Source organism: Microcaecilia unicolor, chromosome 2 (genome assembly GCF_901765095.1).
Source record: "Microcaecilia unicolor chromosome 2, aMicUni1.1, whole genome shotgun sequence".
Lineage (NCBI taxonomy): Eukaryota > Metazoa > Chordata > Amphibia > Gymnophiona > Siphonopidae > Microcaecilia > Microcaecilia unicolor.
The window spans coordinates 27,631,938-27,655,441 of NC_044032.1; the positions used below are offsets into that span (position 1 = coordinate 27,631,938).

General features: G+C 42.7%; 1 protein-coding gene and 1 non-coding gene across 4 annotated transcripts in view; both read left to right on the forward strand.

The window, feature by feature from the left end:
- LOC115462832 (ubiquitin-associated protein 2-like) overlaps positions 1 to 23,504 on the forward strand; it is a 434,768-nt gene that overhangs the window by 178,169 nt on the left and 233,095 nt on the right. For all 3 annotated transcript variants that reach the window (XM_030192863.1, XM_030192864.1, XM_030192865.1), the window contains one exon: positions 8,889 to 9,160. In XM_030192863.1, the coding sequence (XP_030048723.1) occupies positions 8,889 to 9,160 (272 nt within the window). The remainder of the gene's footprint in view (positions 1 to 8,888; positions 9,161 to 23,504) is intronic.
- On the forward strand, positions 9,309 to 9,391 carry LOC115463951. Its single transcript, XR_003941206.1, has one exon. It is a non-coding gene; the product is annotated as a small nucleolar RNA SNORD121A (small nucleolar RNA).

Below are 23,504 nucleotides of genomic sequence, written 5' to 3' on the forward strand. Positions count from 1 at the left end.
GCTCATTCTACGCGAGCTCAGGCTTCCTTCTATGCAGAGTCCCGTTTGGTTTCTCTGGAAGATATCTGCAGAGCTGCTACATGGGCTTCGGTCCATACGTTCACTCGTCATTATCGGGTGGATGTGGCAGCTCGGCAGGATGCAGTGTTTGGCTCGTCGGTGATTTCTGCCCGGTTGGGGGTGTCCCGCCCTACTTGAGGACTGCTTGGGTACATCCCACAAGTCTCTGGATTGATCTGTGGGACGCTATGGAAGGAAAAATTAATTCTTACCTGATCATTTTCTTTCCATTAGTCCCAACAGATCAATCCAGAGGCCTCCCCTGGATTTACTGTCTGCAGTTTTGTTTTGGTTGGTTAGTTTTTTCGGGTTTCGTTGTTCTGAATGTGCCTTCATTTGATTAAATAATAAAAACAAATTTGGAAGTGGTGGAAGTATGTTGGGTATTTGGTCTGACAATGTCAGGAAAGTTTTCTATTGTTTCCATTCCACTGCTTTGGTATCATTCATACTGAGGTTTACTTGGTTGCACAGGTCCACATATAGCAAACCTCGGAGGTTCTCTCTATCTCCACCTGCTGGTAGAGGGACACAACCCACAAGTCTCTGGATTGATCTGTTGGGACTAATGGAAAGAAAACTATCAGATAAGAATTAATTTTTCCTTAAAAACTCATTGGAAATGTCTTTTATTTACTTATATCAATCAGTTGGAGACCAGAGGTTACTAGAGGACTTAGTGAAAGATGTACCCTCAAAACAATTAGTGAAAGTAATAGTGTATGATTAACCGGGAGGAAAAGGTCTCATAAAACACCGTCTGTTCTCCATAAATTCTGCTTGTAAGGACTCTGAGACTGTAGGTGATAATTGTAATCACTGACCGAAAAACCTCCCCCATCCAAAATCATATGCTGTGCACATAATGTGAATTATAACAAATTTCAAACTGTGCAGGTAGCTAGTGATACTATAATATATAAGGCAATGTGGTACTTATTTCCAGCTCCACTGTTCTCGACGGACATCCGTTTCGCTGTTGCTTTGTCAAGGGAAGGAGCTTAACATGAAAAAAACAATAAAATCACTCAACTGTGTTGGTGAGTTGTCATACCTAGTTATGAATCAAGATAAAATAAGATGAAAAGCTGGCCTATACTTTTTTGCCCACACCCATAGAACATATTCCAGATTGGATCATATTCTTCACCGACTCTCTCTAAATTCAGCTGCCATTTCCTCTACAAATGCTAACGTATTCTTGGATCATTCTACAATCTCATTGAGGATGAGAAATTTGTTGAGAAAATTATTATGACTCCGATATCAAAACATAGTATCTACTGCCTGAGAAGTGAATGATAACTGTCTTTTGGAAAAATGGTTCTCAAGAGCCACACTTACGATGTTGCTGGAAAAAAAAACAAATCCAGACATTTCCATATGAAAAAAGCTTTCTGCATAAATGCAAAGTTTAACGAATTATGAATGAGGAGCATAAAACAAAACTTACAGAGGCAAGATGCAACAACATGCAACTGTAATGTTTTATTTATCCAAAATATAAATGGTGAAATTTATTCTTGCCTGACAATTTTCTTTCCTCGAGTCTTGCTAGACTAGTCCTGACAAGTGGCTTGTGCTCACCAACCAGTATGGAGGCAGAGAACAAGATTTTTACTTACACCACCACTAGCAAAAGGATTGGTTTAGTCCATGAAATTGTCAGTATATCTCTGTCACAGCATATAATAAAACCTCATTCCAAACATACAACACAGATACTTATCTGTAGCAGGTGTTCTCCGCATACAGATAAGAATCTTCGCACATGGGTGACATTTGGCAGAGACTGTGTGGGAACTTTTCTCTAGCATTTTTTCCAGAACTTCTCATCACTCATATGTGCTCTTCCCACCTTTTCCCCACAGTCCACTGCAAGCTTCATAGAATACAACTCCATGGGGAGGAGGGTTGCGAGGATTCATGTCCTGCTGTCCTTGGAGAACATCTGCTACAGACAAGTAATTTTTCTCCAGAATCCTTGTACATGGCATTCCCTAGCTATAAAGTGCAGTCAACAGAAAAAAAAGGAGAAAACAAAACCAGAGGCATACACCAGAACTATTTTGAGTGGCAACCAGCCTTAAATTATGAACTTTGTTTTTTAAAATGCAGTCTAGAACTAGAAGTAATGGGGGGGGGGGGGGGGGCACAGAATAGGATTCTAAACTCCAAATAAAATCTGGAGGGCTGTCTGGCCAGGTAATTGTGACCCGGATTGGCCACGGTTCGAAACAAGATGCTGGGCTTGATGGACCTTCGATCTGTCCCAGTATGGCAACACTTATGTACTTATTGTTGCATTGGTGTGCTATTCTAGATAATAATGTGAATTGAATGCATGGAGCAAGGCCCATGTTCATGTGGGCTACCAACAACAGCATAGCTCTAACATTGGGAGCTATGACATGACCCACTAGAGTCAAATCTGCCTGGGAATAAGTGAAGGAAATGCAGTCTGCTAACCAATTAGAAAGTGTGTGTTTGCAAATGGAAGCCTCCATCCAATTAGGGTGAAAAGAAACAAAAAGCTGGGTGGATTTCAGTCCACTCCAGACAGAAGGCCAAGGCTTTCTTGCAGTCCAAAGTGAGCAGTGTGCTTTCACCTTTGTGGGCACCGGGGGTGGGGGGGGGGGGGGGGGTACGATTTGTAGGGACTACTGACTGTTTCAAGACGGAATTCTACATTACCTGGGATGGAACTTCAAATATGTGGGCAGAACCACTTTTTTTTTTTTTTTTTTTTTTTTACTTAGAGTACGTTTGGGAAGCTTGCCAGGTGCCCTTGGCCTGGATTGGCCGCTGTCGTGGACAAGATGCTGGGCTCGATGAACCCTTGGTCTTTTCCCAGTATGGCATTACTTATGTACTTATGTACTTATGGTGCATCAGTCACTAAAGCCTGGGGCTCACTTACTCTGCAAGCTGAAGTAACCATCACTAAAAACAAGACCTTCCAGGTCAGGTCCTTCTGATTGCTGATATCCAGTGGCTGAAATCAAGTTTTCATCAACTAGATAAGAACAGCATTGAGATCTCATGACCCTGTGGGTAGTTTGAAGAGACACTTAATAGAAGCCCACAAAAATCGAACAAAAGGTTGTACAGAGATGGATTTAGCTGCCACCTGATAAGCTCCAGTTTTGAAGCGGGGGCAGGCAATGGGAGGTGGAGGAGCCCAAGGAGGTTAGATTGAGAACAGGAGACCTATGTGAAGTAAAAATGTGATTTCATGTGCCCTCATGAAAGGAATATTTAATTTTACTTCCATTTAATTTCAGTATAGTTCATCTTTATAACACCAGGCTTCCTATGGCAGATTACAACAGCTGTTAAGATGAACCCATCAGGAAAAAGGATATCCTCACTGAATTTGGCCATCTCTATTGTATAGAACAGTGTAGAAAAATGAGCACAAACTACACAGTTTATAACTGCTGTCTCTAACAGCTACAATATTTTTAAGCTGTTTCATGATATTCAATTTTTATTTCATGATATTTATATGTATATATGGGAAACTCTCAAATAAATGAAAAGCTGTCAAATACAAAAAATATTTTGTCCTCCATCTTTTAAGGCACTGCCTTTACAGATGGACCATGCAAAATAAGATAAAAACCAGGACGCACAGTAACTTCACATGCCTGCTGCTGACAGAGCTTACTGAAAAAATGGCGGGTGTGCTTTTTAACAAAGTGTGTTGTTGAATCAGCTTATCAGCTGAATTGATGGGGACTGTGCGTTCTGATATCATAGCCGTCAAAAACATAGTTAACAAAACTGTTTTAAAATGACTCATTCACATGTAGCAACCCCAGTGCATATGAGTATTCAAACAACCTGTTAGTGTCCACTCCAGGTCAGCAGGTTTTGATCTTATTTTATCTTGATTCATAAGGCCAGCTTTTCAGGGTAGTGGATGTGCGAAGTATCAGATTGAATTAGAAAAGCAAAAAATTTACATTTTTATGTAACCATATTTTGGGAAGTTTATTTGCTTATTCTTATATCCCACAAATATCCAAAAACAAGTTTTGGTTTATTGTGGTTTACAATGAACTGGAGAAGTTACGGTGTTATATTACAATTACAGTTAGAATGGAACATTATGACCTTAGCAAGTGTGATTAACCATAAAATGCCTTGAGATACGTTTTAAATTATTTTCTGAACTGAAGATAGTTTGTAATGCTTCTTGTAACCTTGGGTATTGAATTCCACCATTTGGAACCAGGTAGCTAAATCCAGCCATATAAATGGATTTGTAGATTGTGTTTCTGCAGTTGGCTAGGTGAAGTAGTAGGTGATGTCTTGATCCTGGACTTGCTTTTCTTGGTGATAGTTTACCTAACTCTTTCAGGAAATCCAGACTGCCCCAATTTGACCGCCCCTATCAGACTTACTGTTCACGTGTCCTTTAGATTGTAAGCTCTTTGAGCAGGGACTGTCCTTCTATGTTAAATTGTACAGCGCTGCGTAACCCTAGTAGCGCTTTAGAAATGTTAAGTAGTAGTAGTTTGATCAAGTCTAACATGTAATCGGAAGACATACCAAACAATATTTTGAATATTAGAGTGCTTAGTTCTGAAAAATAATTTAGTCATAATTGGTAGCCAGTGTAGCATTGCAAGCTTTCATATTTTGACTTTTTGAAGATTAGTCTTGCTGCTGTGTTTTGAACGTTCTGCAGTGATTTTAGCGTGTTTTCTTTACGTCCTACATATGCTGCATTGCAGTAATCTAGTTGGGGCAACATCAAAGATTGCACTATAAAATGGAATGATTTTCTGGGAAAATAATCTGTAATTCTTTTCAGTTTGAAACACTATGACTGCTGAAACCTGATTTTCAAGAGACAGATGTTTGTCTAGAATAATTCCTAATATTTTTAGCTGTAGGTCAATTGGGTACATTATTTGGTCGATTGTGAAGTTTTGGCAAGAAGTGGGATTATGTGAGCTAGGTAGAACCAGGAATTTGGTTTTATCTCTGTTTAGTTTCAGTTTGAAACTTGTGGCCCATTTTTCCTTGAGGTCGAGACCTTGTTTAACCTTGTCAGATATCTCTGTGATATTGTTATTAAAAGGTACATAGATAGTGACATCATTAGCATATATATAAGTGGATTAAATCCCATGTTTTACAATTTCTTGCTGAGTGGAGCCATCATAACACTGAATAGTTTAGGTGATATTGGGAACCCTTGTGGCACCCCACATTCAGGGATCTAAGGGGCTGAAAACTGGTTGGTCATCTTTACTAGATATGATCTAGTCCTTAAGCGCTTCTTCCCATTTTGTCTAGCAGGGTCATTAGTGTTGTGTGGTCTACTACATGAAAGCACTTGACATATGAAATTGTAGTAGTAGAATTTTCTAACCTTGGCAAATTAATCTTTTGAATTTTAAGTTTGAGAGGTTTACAATCATTTGGGCTGACAATATTAAAATCACTAGCAAAATTGCTATTTTGTCAAGTTATAGGTGTCAGGCCTCTTAATATCTCTAAAGCCTTAATGTCCTGGAGTATAACCTTGGCACACCAGCACATACCTGAAGACTCTTTATTTTCTGAAATTTCCTTTATTGAATAAATATAGATAGTTTACTCACAGTCGGATGGTCAGAAGTATTGCTCCATGGCAACCGGGACTCTGTAATTCTGAGAGCTAAATCGGTGGTTGGAGGTAGAAATCTGAAAAAAGGCAGCTTTATTGCAGTGGTGAGAAAATAGTTAGATGCCAGTAGTTCAGAGTTGGGTGGCTGGAATGTGCAATATTTAATTAGAAAGATATTAACCAGGTAAAAAAGCGAGTTCATTACAAGGAGTTTAGCAGTACAGGTGCTGTCTGAAGCAAGATGGAGAATGCCTCATGGAGAAGAGGCCAAGAAGTGGCTCACACAGGCCCAGGGAGGAGGAGGTAAAGGGACCAATAGGAACAGAGCCTGCCATCAGGTAGCATGGGTGGTCCCAGAGGGCAGCCCTCGATTGCAGGGAAAGGTCATACCTTGCTGACCTCTTAGGACAGAGATAGTAAGAATGACCAGGAAATGATAGCAGGTAGACAAAGGCGCCAAGCTTGACTGAGAAAGAGAAGAGGTCTTTGCAGCAGAATAGACCAATAGTAACAGTCCTTATACAGAAAGACAGGGGTGACTGCATTACATGTGAGACTACATCACACAATGCATTGCTCATATGTCTTTGCAGTGAGGAATGCAGCAGTAAAAATCCTTAGAAGTGAGAATAACAGTAAAGGCATTAAACACATTTTAGGGCCACACTATAAACTAGTGTAAGGCTGTCGGAGGACAGAACAATAGGATCAATAGGATACCTGTAAAAAAGATGATATAGACTTAGACACACAGATGTTGCACATTGGAGTACATTTTTAATTTGTTTATATACCTATGAGAATAAAATGTCAATAGGTTTTCTGTGTTGATATGTGTATTCTAGTGTATTTTGCCTTTCTTGGCAATTGAAAAAAACAAGCAACGGCACATTCCTTGTCATCAAGCAGATGAATCCATTACGAGTGAGTTGTGTCCATCAATCAGCAGGGGGAGATAGAGAGCACTGAAAAACCATAGTGCCTCATGGCCAGCTAGCTCCATCTGCCTCTTCAGTATTCTCTATCTCCCCAGCAGGGTGGACGCAACTTGTTCAAGCTCCTTCAGAAATCTGCCTGGGGTGGCTCCTGTGCTGTTGCCAGTTGTAGCAGGGGTGTTGTGGCTGATGTTGCCACTTTAAAGGCACATAGGTACGCCCTTTCCCTGCCTTACCCGGCCCCCGATGTGGATGTAGACACATAGGCAAGCCCTGTCCCTGTCTTTGCCCACACTGTGGATGCAGGCACATAGGTTTGCCATTTCACTGCCTTTCCCACGCTACTGATCCTCCGGAGTGGAAAAAGTTGCCTCTTGCGCTATTGCCTCTAACTTTCCTCACAGTGTCAAAAAAAAAAAAAAAGTCGCTTCGCGCTGTAGCGCTGCGATCCAACGGCGGGGTTGGATGCCCTGGCTCAACCCTGGCCTTAGGGCCTCCTGTATGTGTTCCCTCCGTGGCCCTTGATAGGGTGAGTTCTTCTGCGGATTCGGCTACATCAAGGAGAGGTGGTTCTCATCGCCCCGGATTGGCCCAGGAGGCCGTGGTATGCGGACCTCTGGCGGATGCTGGTGGAGGCTCCCTGGCCATTACCTCTGGTACCGAATCTGTTGTCACAGGGACCAGTAACCATGGAGGACGCCTGCTGCTTTGGTCTTACGGCATGGCTATTGAGAGGGTGCAATTGAGAGACAAGGGCTATTCCAGTAAAGTCATTGCAACAATGGTACTTAGCCAGTGACCACTTACCAAAACTGGAACTCTGCAGACTTTTGATCAGAGTCAGGCTATTTTAGCTGTCAACATTGTACAATGACTAGGACTACTAGCCCTCCCCGGAACTGTGAACATAGTTTTTGCAATATACTGTGGCCTGTCCAAGCCAGGGCCTGGAAATCCTGATCTAGGAAGTGAGCCTACATTTCCATACAGCACTGCCACTGAGCTGATGCCTTAGAACATATAAAAAAGAAGCTGTAGTAATTTTGTTCCAAAATTTGAACAGTTGTTGAAATCTCTATAAAGAAACAAATGTGAACAGGCCCATTGCCCATAAATCCTCCTACTACTACTATTTAGCATTTCTATAGCGCTACAAGGCGTATGCAGCGCTGCTCAAAGAGCTTACAATCTAATAGACAAGAAATAAAGTAAGCAAATCAAATCAATTAATGTGTACAGGAAGGAGGAGAGGAGGGTAGGTGGAGGCGAGTGGTTACAAGTGGTTACGAGTCAAAAGCAATGTTAAAGAGATGGGCTTTCAGTCTAGATTTAAAGGTGGCCAAGGATGGGGCAAGACGTAGGGGCTCAGGAAGTTTATTCCAGGCTTAGGGTGCAGCGAGACAGAAGGCGCGAAGTCTAGAGTTGGCAGTAGTGGAGAAGGGAACAGATAAGAAGGATTTATTCATGGAGCGGAGTGCATGGGAAGGGGTGTAGGGAAGGACGAGTGTGGAGAGATACTGGGGAGCAGCAAAATGAGTACATTTATAGGTTAGTAGAAGAAGTTTGAACAGGATGCGAAAACGGATAGGGAGCCAGTGAAGTGACTTGAGGAGAGGGGTAGTATGAGTAAAGCGACCCTGGCGGAAGACGAGACGGGCAGCAGAACAAAGAACATGAGGAGCATACCCTAACATACCTAACACAGTAAAAGCGAAGTTGTTTTACCAGTATCTCACTGTGTAAAAAGGAATTTTCATCAGTACCTTGATCTCTTCTACTTGGAGCATGTTGAGTGTGCTGGTTTGTGTTTTCTACAGCAGCTGCTAGTAATATTTCCTAAACATCACGTTTTTACTTCTAAATCTTTTTTCACTTTGTGTGATGCATTGTATTTAAAATTTGAATACTTGATATACTATTCTGTGATTTAACATTTTTAGTCTTGTTGATGTGTCTAGCTAATGATGTCAATTATTTGTGTTTGATAACTATTAACTATTTATAAATGCATTTAGAGCTTTATCCAGTTTTCAATTTGCTGTAATAACTTTTGTAAGAAAACAAATGGTTTCTAACTAGAATATTTTGCAGATATTGCCAGAAATCTCTAGAGCAATGATATGTAGACAACGAGAAAGAGAAAGCAAGTTAATATTTTGGAGAATCTAGTTAGTACTTCTGCCTTTCAACATGCTTTTGGATATGGCGGTGGCAGTCATAGCAGTGTGTGACTGAATTTATACTTGTATCTCTTCCTAAATGCCACCCAGACTTTAAATCTCAACCTGAGCCATCCCCAGTTTTGAGCCAGCTGACCCAACGCCAGCAGCACACACCACAGCCGCTTCCTGTTCCACCTCCTGGACTGGAGTCTTTCTCCTCCCAGGTAAAACTCCGAGAAACATCGTCGGTGGACAGCTCTTCGGCTGTTGGCAAACTGCTGCAGCTCCCCAGCATATCTGTGGATAACCAGGCAGCAGCTGTCCAGCAGATGCAGAAGCAGATGAAACCGCAGAAGCGAAGGATGCCCCCAGCTTCCAAGGTGGGTAATCCAGCTAGGGTTGTGCTCAGCAAATGTAGGACTTGAACAACAACAACAGCAAAATAAAGATTCATTCCAGCATGTACATATAAATTTTAATGAGTTATGCTTGTGAAGTGCAGAGATAGACAATCTGCTTTTATTTTAGGTCCAGAAGACAATGATGTGATCTATTCCAAGCACATAGCTGATTGCTCCATGTGGAAACGTGATTTTCTGAGTTTTCTGGACATTGTTAAAAACTGTCAGATTTTGGTGCTTTCAAGGGTAGAAATCACCTTTCTGGTGGCTTCCAAAGTATGTCTGTTTAAAATGAGCAGGATAATTCACAAAAAACAAAACTGATCAGAAGCAAAGAAGCTTTCTAAGTGTTTGGGGGGAGGGGGGTGCCAAGTGTTCTGTATGTCGCAGTGACTGTAGCCACAAAAATACTTGTATCTTACTCTGAGCCATAGATAGAAACTGTAGGAAATGCCAGAAGCACCGGATTTGAGGACAGGGGTGGATAACCTGCAGGCTGCAAGTGGCCTACCATTGACAAAAACATGGGAAGTATACAGAGAAAACGACCTGCACAAATGTCATTAACCAGAATTGTGGTAATTTTAAATACTGTATTTCACAATATTTTCAGAGTAGTGGCGGAGAGCTCATTACATTTTTAAAGTAATGACAGAGGTATACAGTAACAGACTATTCTGGTAGTAGTTTGTTCATTCACAGTGAATTATATGGGTAAGAAAACAAGAAGGTAACGGGTCTACAACATCCACCATGGAAAAGAGGAAAAGAGCAGACTTTATTGGAGAAAGTCTTTAATAAGTTGTTTCCAAGCTCCCAGACCTTACAAACGAATGCCCGACATGGCCATGTTTCGCCAGAAGTACAGGCTGTGTCAGGGGCAATAGAAACTGTGACAAACATAAAAACATTAATAAGCAATACAATAAAATATATTTAAATCTATGAGAGCTCAGAACACATGTATTTATATCAAAGGTGCTCAAAAAGTGGACAGAATTTGTCCTGAGATGTTTGCCAATCCATAATGACCAAAATCACTTGAAAAAAAGTTTTTAAAAAATCATCAGAACATCTTAAAACTTTTAGCATTGAGACCAATTCTGTGCGTTCTAATGATGTCACTATGATCCAGTGACACCATCAGTATGTTACAACCATGGAAGAAGCCTCTTCAATTGAAAACTGCCTTAAAAACTGTGAGGAACTTCATAAAATATAATAAAAGCATTGGGATACCATAAAAAAGGAAAATCTGGAATAAAAACACACATCTGTCATATGATGCCTGATCTTCCATTATGCTATTTTAGCAGATCCTTAGGATCTATGAGGATTTTTATCAGTTTCTGGTATTTTTGTTCCAGACTTTCCTATTTTTATGGTTCCAGTTGGTACAGGAATCTCTCTTTTTGGTTTTAAGAGGATGGCTTACCTGATTTTTACGTTCATTTAGTGACATTTTATAGAGCTGTTGACATTAGTTTTTATGATTTTCAGATGGTTCCCTACTGGTTTTATTATGTTCCTCACAGTTTTTAAGGCAGTTTTAAATTGCTGAGGATTCTTCCATGGTTGGAACACATTGATGAGATCATTGGAGCACATGGAATCGGTCTCAATGCATTCCACCACATTAAAAAAAAAAGTTTTAAGCTGTTTTTTAAAACGTTTTTCAGTGATTTTGCCATTATGGATTGGCAAACATCTCAGGACAAATTTTGTCAACTTTTAGGTTTGAGCACCATTTCCTCCTGATAGATTTTTAAGCTGACTGCATTACCACAGACCTTTTTTAAGTTGTTTGAATTCATTATTCACAATTTTGAGATCTTGGTGACAGTAATTTTGTAAATTTTGAGGGGTTATAACTTGTGTCTGTCCTTATTTTGGTTTTTTAACAACATCTCATGCATATTTATATGGTCTTATCTGTCACAGCAAGTTTGTTTTTATGTTTTCTAATGGACTCAGGTAGAGACAAATGTGAGTCAGCAAGTATATCTGGTTTTAATGTCTTTTTTTTTATGCAGCTGTTTGAAGTGGCACCACCACTATTTGTAGATGTATAACTAAGTGATATTTTATCTTTTTTGTCAGTAATCAGCATTGGTGGAGTTTATAGGTTAACACCAGATGCATAAACTATCCTCTATGTTTTAATGGTTGGACTTCTCCAGCCATCACTGTTTTTCTACACCCCTCTTCCAGCCCACCCCTTAGAAGAAAAGATTTTGCCAAGGAGGAAAGGAAAAGGAGCCATTGCATTTAGTGAGAGTATTTCTTACCATACAACTTCCATGCAGCCCTTCTTTTCTCCTTCACTCCCCTCCTTACCCAGATGCAGTTCTGTTTTCCTTTTTTCCTCACCCATGACTCTATTTTTCCCACCCTCACTCCACATACCACTGCAGAGTTCTCAGTATCTGTTGGAGCTTTTAGCTAAGGCTGAAGATGCAGCCTTCTGATGGGGCTAAACATATCATTCTCTGAAAACAAGCAGTCTGTGTTATTTCCCCTTGTGGGTGATATCATCTGATGGAGCCTAGGTGCGGACGCTGAATCGCTAGCACTAGAGAAAGTTCTAGCAAAGTTTCACCACATATACTCTGATGCCTTCCCGCCTGATGTTGGAGTGCAAGTTCCTCAGTCTTTTTTATGCAGAGCTGAGGAGACGTGTTTGCATTGTCTTCTCCTGATGTTGCGCTTTTCAAAACATTTTTTCACTATCACGTGCGCCTTAATCATCATCCTTTTTTTATATTTTTTTTCGCCTGTTTCCCCTTCCTCATATTTTTCTCCAGTTTTTCGGCTTTTTAAAAAAAAATTTCCTTTTTCCTTGTCATCAAGCAGATGCAGCCATTACAGATGGGTTGTGTCCATGGGTTTCGTGCATGGTTTGTGCACTTAGGTCGTAGCCCTGACCTCAGTTTGAACGGCTTCCTTTTTTAATTGTTTAAGATTGAGGGGTTTAATTTAGCCCAAATTCTTTTCTTTGATGTCTGAGAAGGCTCCCAGTGCCTTCAAGTGGTGTGCTAAATGTTGCCACATTATTTCACTCACAGACTCGCACAGCTGGTGCATTGGTCTTGCTTCGACACCAGTAACCACTGGGAGTGCACCAGCATCAAGTGGGTCTCCACTTGCCTTGACACCGGGTGCAGTTAGCAGGCCCCAGGACCAGTCAACATTGGGCTCAACACCGGGGAGAGGCTCTGATTTTGTGTCTTCCTTATCAGCACCAGGGATCATGGCTCTATGCATTAGGGGAAGTCCAGGAAGCTTAAGCATCGGTCCTCCTTGAAGCACAGTGCCGGGAGCACCGAGACATCGGACTGTCCAGTAACCAAGAAGCGCTGGCATCGAGAGGAGCACTCTTCCTCTTTGGAAGAGATGTCGGTGTGCCAGCCATTGAGCGGCCAGCTCCTCATCACTGGTTTGGCACTGATGAATTCTCAAGCTGCCTTAGCCCTGGCTTTCATTCCTTTGCTGATGCCCGCCCTAGGTGACCGGTTTTGGACCATTTTGCAGGAGGAGCTGGCACAGTTGCAGGGTGGCAGAGCCGAGGCCTGAGCAGGCAGTACCCTATTTGACATCGGGAGAGGAAGCTTCCCAGGAGTCTGAGGGAAGGAATGCACCTTGACACTCTCGGAGCCACTTTCCAGTAGATCGAGGCTGGTGCAGATTCATTTATCTGATTTTCAAGAAGAGGAGGTGTCTGACTGGAACCGCTCATGAGTATTAGACGAGGATCTACATTACCTCTCCGAGGAGGAGTCATATGGTATCCCATCTGATCCCTTACCTCAAGAGATGAAAATCTCCAGATGTGCTCTCTTTTACTGGTTTTGATAGGGAGATGGCTGCGCCCATCCCATTTACGTTGGAGATGGAGGAGGAGCCCAGGGCAGAGATGTCTGTTTTGGACTATAAATCTCTTCCTAAGGAAAGGATCACTGTACCATTGCACTCTGTCCTTAAAGATGTACTGGTGAGGATTCTCACCTCTCAGTGCAGATAAGGTAGATATGTAGTATCATATCCAGAAGGCTCCCATGTTCTAGAGGGCCCAGTTCCCTCACCACTCTTTCGTAGTCAAATCCATTCTCAAACGAGCTAAGAGCTCTTGGTCTCGTGTCTTTGTGCCCCCCTGGGCTAGAGACCAGAACCTTAGACTTGTTTGGGAGGAAAGCTTTTTAGGCCTCGATGCTCATTGCTCTCATCCAGTCCTACGTGCTCTACATGAGCTTTTAGTTGGAGTTTCTAGTTAATATACTTAATGTGTTGGATTCTTTCTCTGTGGAGCAGGTTGCCGAACTTCACCAACTGGCCAATAAGCAGATGGAGTGTCTGCATTATTTGGCCAGGGCGCTTACAATAGTTTTAATATTGCATCCAGACTCTCTGGAATGGGTGTGGGGTTACACAGAACTCTCATAGCTACATGTCTGTGACCTGGAGCAGGTTGTTCAGGAGAGTTTGGTGGATCTGCCCTGCCGAGGGTACAACTTATTTGGAGAGAAAGTGGAAGAGTATCTCTGACCTCATTAAAAAGCACACTGATACAATCCACACCTTCTTTCGGCAACCTTCATCTGCATCTTCTACAACAAGAAGTTCTTTGACTGGGCAGAGGTCCAGGCCCTACTACTCTCAAAAGCGTAGGTATCAGCCTTCTGCTCGGTCTACTCGGGTGTCTCAGGGCTCCCATCCCAGGCCTCGCCATTCGGCTTCCAAGTCAAAGCAGGTCATCAGCTTTTTTTTGACTGGCTCCAGGAGATCATAGCCATGCAAAGATTATCTGTTCCGGGTGACTTACCCTTCGGAGGGAGGCTCACTTTTTACCACCACAGATGGCCCCTTATAACCTATGAACAATAGGTGCTTCAAATAGTCCATCGCGGGTACAAACTAAATTGGCATCAGCGATCTCCAAGTTGCCCACTGAGAACACTTTACATCAACTCTCAGCACAAACAAGTACTTGTACAGGAAATCTCTGCCCTTCTGCAGGCTCAAGCGATCGAACCTGTACCACCAGGGGATTTCCAGTTGCTTTCTTATGGTCAAGAAGATGGTGGGATTTTGGCCCATCCTAGACCTAAGGGCCCTGAACAAATTTCTTGTGAAAGAAAAGTCCTAGATTTCCCTGGGCACCCTACTTCCTCTCATTCAGAAAAATATTTCGATACTTCCCAGTCACAGAAGGTGGACTGCAGGAGAGCACTGGCCTTCTATGTGGAGCGGACAAGTCCCTTCAGACAGTCCGCCCAGCAGAATGGGAGTTGCCATCGGAAAAAGCACCATCTCCAGTTGGCTAGCAGATTGCATTTCCTTCACTTTGAAGGGCCATGTCACGGCTCATAATGTTAGAGCCATGGCTGCGTCAGTGGCCCACTTAAAGTCAGCCTCCATTGAAGAGATTTGCAAGGCTGCAACATGGTCATCAGTCCACACATTCACATCTCACTACTGCCTTCAGCAGGATACCCGACACAACAGTCGGTTTGGGCAGTCGGTGTTACAGAATCTGTTTGGGGTTTAGAATCCAACTCCACCCTCCTGGGCCCATTTCTGTTCTGTTCCAGGCTGCACTCTCACTTAGTTATGATTGTTTTCAGGTCAATCTCAGTTATGTCCTCGCTGTTGCGAGGCCCAATTGACCAGTGTTCATTGTTTGAGTGAGCCTGGGTGCTAGGGATACCCCATGCGTGATGATGTCCAGCCTGCTTGCCCTCGGAGAAAATGAAGATGCATACCTGTAGCAGGTATTCTCCGAGGACAGCAGGCTGGACATCATCACAACCCTCCCTCCTCCCCTTTGGAGTTGTTCTTCTCGTTTGCTTTTTATATAACTGAGGGAAGCTCGTGGGCATCGCGTGCGGGAAGTCACTCGCGCATGCACGGTGCGTTGTCCCCGCCCGCACCTCGTCGCTTCTAGAATTTTTAAAGTTTTCTGTTTTAACTTCCGGAGCTCCTGGGCTGTCGCGGACGACGACCCATGCGTGATAATGTCCAGCCTGCTGCCCTCGGAGAATACCTGCTACAGGTATGTATCTTCATTTTATTAAACTACAATTGGTTAAACAGATGCAGAGCTTAATTACTCTGAATCCAGATTCTCGTTTGGTCCATGAAAAAGCTTGCAGATGGTCCTCAAAAGGCCAAAGATAAATGTTGTTAAATATGCCCAGGATCAAAGGATGAATTGCCATGTCTATCTTTTGTTATGACGTGAAAATTTGTTTATGAAAAGGTATTGCAAAATGCCCACCTACTCTCCCTGTTTACATGAACTGATTTTTGTCTTAATTACTCACAATATACTGTCCCATTCAATATCCTTATTAAATACTAAAGGAGCCAATGAACGACACTCAAACATCCAAAAATGTTCTCACTATTTGGAGTTTGCAGTCTTGTCCTTTAAGTAAATCATTCTCTTGATCAATGAGATCTTGGAGAGAGTGGTTAGCTGTTTGATAGAAACCAGTGGAGCTGTGATTGTACTAGTGGTTGATTGACTCTTATGCTCTTTATAGTTGGTGGTGTCCAACTGATATAAATCTTTTGCAAGGACAACAAATCATAAAGACAACATTATTCCATGGACAAGCATGCAATAACTGTAGCTTTTGTAAAGTGTCCAAATGTTACCAATAAAAGATTGGCATAACAATTCATCAATTGATCTGGACATATTTAATAATATTTTTCTTTGTTTTTTTGAGGACTTTCTGTAAGCCTTTACATTGAATCCAGATGCTTGGTTGGCCTGAGTTGTACTGAATCTCTTTTGTGTTTTTTTTTTTTTTTTTACAAACTTGATACATTTGAGTATATTAATATTTCACAAGTCAGTACATGTTTGCTTTACATTTAATGATAAACAATTTCTTTCTCATGTAACCTCCCCTCCCCCCCCCCCCCCCAAAAAAAAGACAATGACCAGGGAACATCTTATGTCATATCTACATCACACATTCTAAAGGGCCAAATGAAATTATTTATTTAGCAAACCATGTGCTTTAGCAGAGAAATTATACTAGTTTCTATCCCATATAGAGTGGAGGAGTGGCCTAGTGGTTAGGGTGGTGGACTTTGGTCCTGAGGAACTGAGTTCGATTCCCACTTCAGGCACAGGCAGCTCCTTGTGACTCTGGGCAAGTCACTTAACCCTCCATTGCCCCAGGTACAAATAAGTACCTGTATACAATATGTAAGCCACATTGAGCCTGCCATGAGTGGGAAAGCGCGGGGTACAAATGTAACAAAAATAAAAATATAGATGGAAAAATTTTCCATTGTTCCTCCTTTTGGGCATTTATCGCCAATTGCTCCATTGCTAGCGCAGAAGTAATTTGCATTCTTCACTGGGCAATTGAGGCTGCTTCTTGGGATATCCAGTTCAGAAGGATACATTTAAGGGCTATCAAAAAGGCTTTCTTCAAGAACCCTGTGCTCCTTTAGTTCTAATTTGCATAAGCTCTACAATGGGAAATACTAAACTGGGTACCGTGGTAATTGACTCCTAAAATTCCTCCCCATTTGAAAAACTGCTGAGCTAGTAGTACCTATAATGAGAATGTAAAGTCTTCTGTCGCTCTAGGATGAGCTTTGTTGTCTGATATGTAAGCTCGCAAACATATTTTGTATTGCATGTCCAGCAAGGCACCATTCACTGTCACCTTGGGAATCCTATACAGGCAGAGTTTTAACAAGTTTTGTATCGCACTATGCTGTAAGTCTGTTTGACAAGCTTCTACTAGTATGTCATAAACTCTGGTGTGCTTCCTAGAAGACTTTTTTGAAAGGATGACAGGCATATCTTAATTTGTGCCTCCAAATGTTAACATCCCACTTATGATTTCTTATGAGTCTTCATTCAGTGAGTTAGGTTGATTCCAAAACATGTCCTGGGGGAACCCCAGCCTGTCAGATTTTCAGGAATTCCACAATGAATATGAATTTGAGAGATTTGTATACCAAGGAGATAGTGTAAACAGATCGATCTCATGAATATTCATTGTGGATATCCTGAAAACCTGACTGGCTGAGGTTTCCCAGGACATGTTTGTGAACTCCTGAGTTAGAAGGTAATCTATTTACATAATGATTCAATTGTAAGTATTCAAAATAATCTGTAGAGGATATATCAAATTCACCCTGTAGGTCTTTGAAGGTTTTTATTTTTCTTTCAATATTTACCACTGGAAAAGGAATCTTGAAGACCTTTGCTTGTCCATCATCAAAAAACTTGCTGATGCATACCAGGTGTAAAGGCAGAATTACCACAAATTGATAACAAAGGCATTACCTATAGGATGTTCAACACTTGCCTTCATAGTATACCCCATACCCGCTTTAGGAAGCAACTAAATTAGTGTTAATCCTTAGCAGGAAGTCTCTACTTGGATCATGTTGGGTGCCAAGTTTAACCTCTACATGAGAGAGCAGAAAATGGTTAACTGTACATCACAGAAACAATCATTTAAATCTCATTCTGCCTGCCAGATTATCTAATGTCATATAGTCCCAGTGGTCCCTTATGTCGCTGTTTAAATAAGATGTTAAGGGGAATTTGTAGTATTCCATGTGTGGATCTTTTATTGGTCTCTCCAGGGTAAACTAATGGACAACATTTGGAATACGTAAAGCCATTGAGGCACTGAATCGTATTGTACAGCTTGGTATGACCCATGAGAGAAATTGAAAATGATTGCCATTTTGATAACTTATCACACAGATTTGTAATCATTGGCTGAACATTTTCATAAATGCAATCCAAGTTAGTTTTAATATATAATCCCAGGTAATTTAGCATATCTTGAGCACTGTAGTGAAGTGACCCAGGTCCAATATCACACTCTGTTACACTTGTGGTGGTAAGCGTGAGCCCTCCAAAACCCCGTTGTACCCACATATAGGTGACACCTGTAGTCATAAGGGCTATTGTAGTGGTGTACTGTAGGTGTTTGGTAGGTTTTGGAGGGCTCCCCATACAATATAAGACGGTAACAGTGAAATGTTTACCTGGGACCTTTTATGTGAAGTCTACTGTAGTGCCCCACTGCTCTGCTTGGATGTCTGTATGGCCAGTCTACTGCTAATGTTGACAGCTCCTACATCCCAATGGCTTGATTTTATGTGTTTTTCAGTTGGACTTTTTTTCCCCCCGAAAATGGTCCAAAACAATAGATGCATTGAGCATGACAACATCTAGCAAGTGGCCATTTTCAAATCAAAAAAATAAATGTTTTTCTGTTTTCAAAAATGGCCATTTTTGCTACTGGATTTTTGAATGTTTTCTGCAAAATGTCCAAAGTCATTTTGAAAATGCCGCTCCGCACAAACTTGCAAAATAACCGTAGCTGCCTCCTAGAAAAGGATTATGTCATCAAGATGCTGCTGATCATGTAACCAAGAAGTGTCCCGTCTCTTCAAAAGATGTTGGAAATCATCATGCCCATAAAGATATACTAGGAAATAAAATGCAACACTGTATCAAATGAAATCAAATAAGAAATCAGTTTAGCCTACTGAGAATATACAAAGTTTATAATTTGCATTTTAATTTCCCCAATATTGACTGAACAAGCAAGCGTTTAATTTATTTTTAAACTAGTGTAGTTTGTTTCCAATTTGATAATTAATATTAAAGAATTCCATAATTTGCTTCCTGATAAGAAAGGCAAAAGACATGAATACGTTTATATTTAACAGGTGCTGCTGACGGAAATGAAAAATTCAATTTATAGATCGATCAAGTTGATCTATTTGTAAAAGAGAATAACAAAAATAAGATAAAACTTAATAGAGCCAAACCATGGGTAATATTGAATATAAAGGTACATAACTTGAATAATGTTCCAGCCTCAATTGGTAACCAATGTAATTGTTTCAATAACTGAGAAGTTCTTTCCTATTGATATATTAATTTAGTGGAAGTGTTCAGCAGTGTTTGTAGTTTTCTTCGTACTTTGTCAAGGCACCCCACAAAGAACAAATTGGAATAATCAAGTTGACTTTTATAATAAGAACATGAACTATTATACTAAAATAATTAATGGAAAATTCCTTGTCATCTATACCAGACCAGTCCAGACTAATGGGTTGTGTCTATCTACAAGCGGAAGGAGATAGAGAAAATAGTTCCAAGTAAACCGCCCCTTAAGGGTATCATGCAGCCTGGAATGTTCAGTATTTTCTCTGTCTCTTAGTGGATGGTGGACGGATTGTGCAGCTGCTTTGGATTGCTGGCTGGTAGCTCCTGTCCCAGATTCTTCTGATGACAGTGGAGCCAGGGGTGTGCTGGTAGCTGTCTTCGGGCTAGTTTTAGATGATAGTCGGTGGTCCTGAGTTCCTCATCTGCCATCTAGGGTGATATTCAGTGACCCTGGTTCCCTCCTCTCCCCTACCTCCCCTGCTGTCTTTTTAGCAGGGTGATGGATGATTCTCCGAGGACAAGCGGGCTGTTTGTTCTCACGATTGGGTAGTCGTCTGCGACGGGCCAGGAGACCGGCAAAATTTTGTTCAGCAAAAACAAAGAACTCTCTGCCGCGCGGGCTGAATACACCACTACCACTACCACCACTACTACTACTACTACTACTATTTAACATTTCTATAGCGCTACAAGGCAAACGCAGCGCTGTACACCAAACATAAAAAAGACAGTCCCTGCTCCAGTGGCGTAGCCAGACCTGAGATTTTGGGTGGGCCCAGAGCTAATATGGGTGGGCACGCACTGTCTATATAAGTATGAGCAGTGTCTCTTGGGATCCTACAAAATAATGCCTTAGAATTCACTTGATGATGGATTTCTAAGTAGTCTGCCCAAAAGCTGCCCTGCATCAGTATAACCACATACATACTTAATGGAAAAATTGATATTTTTAAATATAATTACATTATCCCACAATCGCTCCACTGCAAAATGCTATGCACAAACTTGTGCAAAAACACACTCATATCCTTACTAAACCATAACAGCACTAATTCCAAGGACAGGACGAGCTACAACCTTGTGCTTGAAAAGGCAGAACTGTAATTACACTAGGCTCTAAAACACCAATACACTACCTCGTGAAAAAAAAAGCAAAACAAAAAGGGCTGCAAATACTACACGCTATCAGAATACTGCACCTTGATCACACATGAACAACACATGACACAATGGACATGACACAAGGAACTAGAAATCAAAAAATATGAAGGCAAAATACTGAACTGGAAAGTTAACTCAAGAAGTCAGACTCAGCATGCAGCAATACCAGAAAAATTGAAACTTACATGCAAAATATCACAGATGTACATTTCCAAAAGCTGACATATTCCAATTAATAAATTCTGAATAAAATACTTTTTTCTACCTTTGTAATCTGATCTATTCGCTTTGGTCCCAGTGTCTTCTGTTTCATGCAGTGTCTTCTTTCCATCTGATATTTTTTCTCTCACCATGTCCACCATCCTCTTGTGTCCTTATGTGTCCTGTCTACCATCTGTAGCCCTGTCCCTATCCTTCCTCAGCTCAGCAGTTTTCCTTCCATCCATATCCAGCATTTCTCCTCACTCCCCTCCATCCATGTGCATCTACTTCCTGTCTTCCCTCCCCTCCATCCATGAGCATCTCCTTCCTTTGTCTTTCCTTCCCTCCATCCTTGTACAACATTTTTCCTCTCTTCCCTGCCCTCCACTCCATCCACGTCCAGCATTTCTCCTCTCTTCCCTCCCCTCCATCCATGCGCATCTCCTCCCTGACTTCTCTCCCCTCCCTCCATCCAGCAACTCTCCATTCTCCCCTGCCCTCTCCTCCATCCACCCATATCCAGCAAATGTCCTCTGTCCCCTGCCCCCTCCATTCATCCATCCATGTTCAGCAAGTCTCCTTTCCTTTCCCCTGCCCTCCCCTCCATCCATCCATCCATGTCCAGCAACTCTCCATTCTCTCCTGCCCTCTCCTCCATCCACCCATATCCAGCAAATTTCCTCTCTCCCCTTTCCCCTCCATCCATGCACGCCCAGCAATTCTCCTCCTTCCCCTGCCCTCCGCTCCATGTCCAGCAACTCTCCATTCCCCTGCCTTCTCCTCCATCCAACTCCAGCAAATTTCCTCTCCCCTTTCCCCTCCATCCATGCCCAGCAATTCTCCTCCTTCCCCTGCCCTCCGCCATGTCCAGTAACTCTCCATTCCCCTGCCTTCTCCTCCATCCATCTTCAGCAAATTTCCTCTCTCCCCTGTCCCCTCTAGCAATCCCTGTTGTCCAGCAATTCTCCTCTCTCCCCTGCCCATCCTGTTTCTATCCATCCCCTTCCCCATTCTATCCAGCATCTCCCTCCCCCTCTCTCCCCCTTCACAGCATTCCCATCTGTCTCAATAAAGAACCACAACGTGGATGCAGCTTGAGGCAGCTCACAGGTTTGCCTGCTTTAACTTGCCTGAACGGCGACGGCTGCGCGGGGGAGTGGAATAGATAGGCTGCTGGCTCACTTCCACTCCACTCCCCAAGTCGCAGCGGCGAACGGACGGCCCTAAAAGCAGCAAGCAACCAGGCTCATCGACTCCGTCTTTCCTTCGCTTCCTGCCCTCTCTGCGTGCGTCCCGCCTTCCTCTGATGTCATTTCCTTTCGAGCGGGCGGGACGCTGAGAGGGCAGGAAGCGAAGGAAGGACGGAGTCGACGATCCTGGTTGCTTGCTGCTTTTAGGGCCGTCCGTTCGCCGCTGCGGGTAAGAAAAAAATAACAGCAGGTCTGCGATTGGCTCGCAGACTAGGACTGGGTGGGCCTGAGCCAAGAATGGGTGGGCCTGGGCCCACCCAGGCCCACCCATAGCTACGCCCCTGCCCTTCTCAGAGAGCTTACAATCTAGAAAGACAAGTAAACAGAACAATTAAGGGTAAGGGAATAAATAGGTGAGGATAAAGGACAGGGCAAGTGAGTAGAGGTTAGGAGTCAAAAGCAGTGGTAAAGAGGTGGGCTTTAAGTTTGGACTTGAAAACAGCCAAAGATGGGGCAAGACGCACAGGCTCTGGAAGTCTATTCCAGGCGTGAGGTGCAGCAAGACAAAAGGAATGAAGTCTAGAATTATAAGTAGAGGAGAAGGGGACGGATAAGAGAGATTTATCTACAGAACGGAGAACCTGAGGGGGGGGCGTAGGGAGAGACGAGGGTGGAGAGGTACAAGGAGCAGCAGAGTGAATACACTTATAGGTTAATAGGAGAAGCTTGAACTGAATACGGAAACGGATGGGGGGCCAGTGAAGTGACTTAAGGAGAGGGCTAATGTGGGCATAGCGACTTTGGCGGAAAATGAGTCGTGCAGCAGAGTTTTGGATTGATTGAAGAGGAGGGAGATGGCTAAGAGGGAGGCCGGTGAGTAGTAGGTTACAATAATCAAGACGAGAGGTGATAAGAGTGTGGATAAGGGTTCTGGTAGAGTGCTTAGAGATGAAGGGACGGATTTTGCTAACGACAGGTTTTGGCAATCTGCTGAATGTGAGCAGAGAAGGAGAGAAAGGAGTCAAAGATGACCCCAAGGTTACGAGCAGATGAGACAGGGAGAATGAGAGTGCCATCCACCAAAATAAAGAAAGAGGGGAGGTAGGTTTAAGGGGAAAGATGAGTGCGCGAACGGCTTCCCACCCACGACGCGAGCGTGCCCTACTCAGTTTCTTTTGACCCGCGTCTTGAGTGACACGATTTTTTCGACTGTGCTCATTTCGGCTCAGGAGACTTGGTTTAGCGTTTACCGTCCCCCCCCCCCCCCCCTTTTTTTCTTTTTTCTTCTTGTTATAGTGGCTTTTTTTTTTTTTTTTTTTTTTACAAAAAAAAAGTTAGTTTTCCCCTTATTTATTAGTTTTCTTCACTACTTCGTTTCCTTCTTTTTTTCGTCACGGCTGCCTTTTAGGCAGCTCGGCCAGGTCTTCTTTTCCTTTTTTGTGCCTTTTATTTGGCATGATCGAGTCCTTTAATTTCACAGCCGCCGTTTTTCCGTCCATGTCATCGAGGACTCCCAGCAGCTTCAAGCGTTGTACTCGCTGCAACCGGACCATCTCGGGTACCAACCCCCACGTGTGGTGTCTCCAGTGCCTTGGGCCCGAACACTTGCCAGCTGCTTGTAAGCTGTGCTCTTTAATGAAAAAGCGGACCCAAGTGTCTCAGGAGGCTCATCGTGAGAGACTTTTTGCTAATCGGTCCGGTCCTTCGACGTAGGCATCGACATCGGTACCGAGGTCAGTGGTGTCGAGGGAAGCATTGACTTTGAGAGCGCAGCTAATGGCTGCCGAACGACCACATCACGCTGGGAGCAGCGAGGCATCGAGTG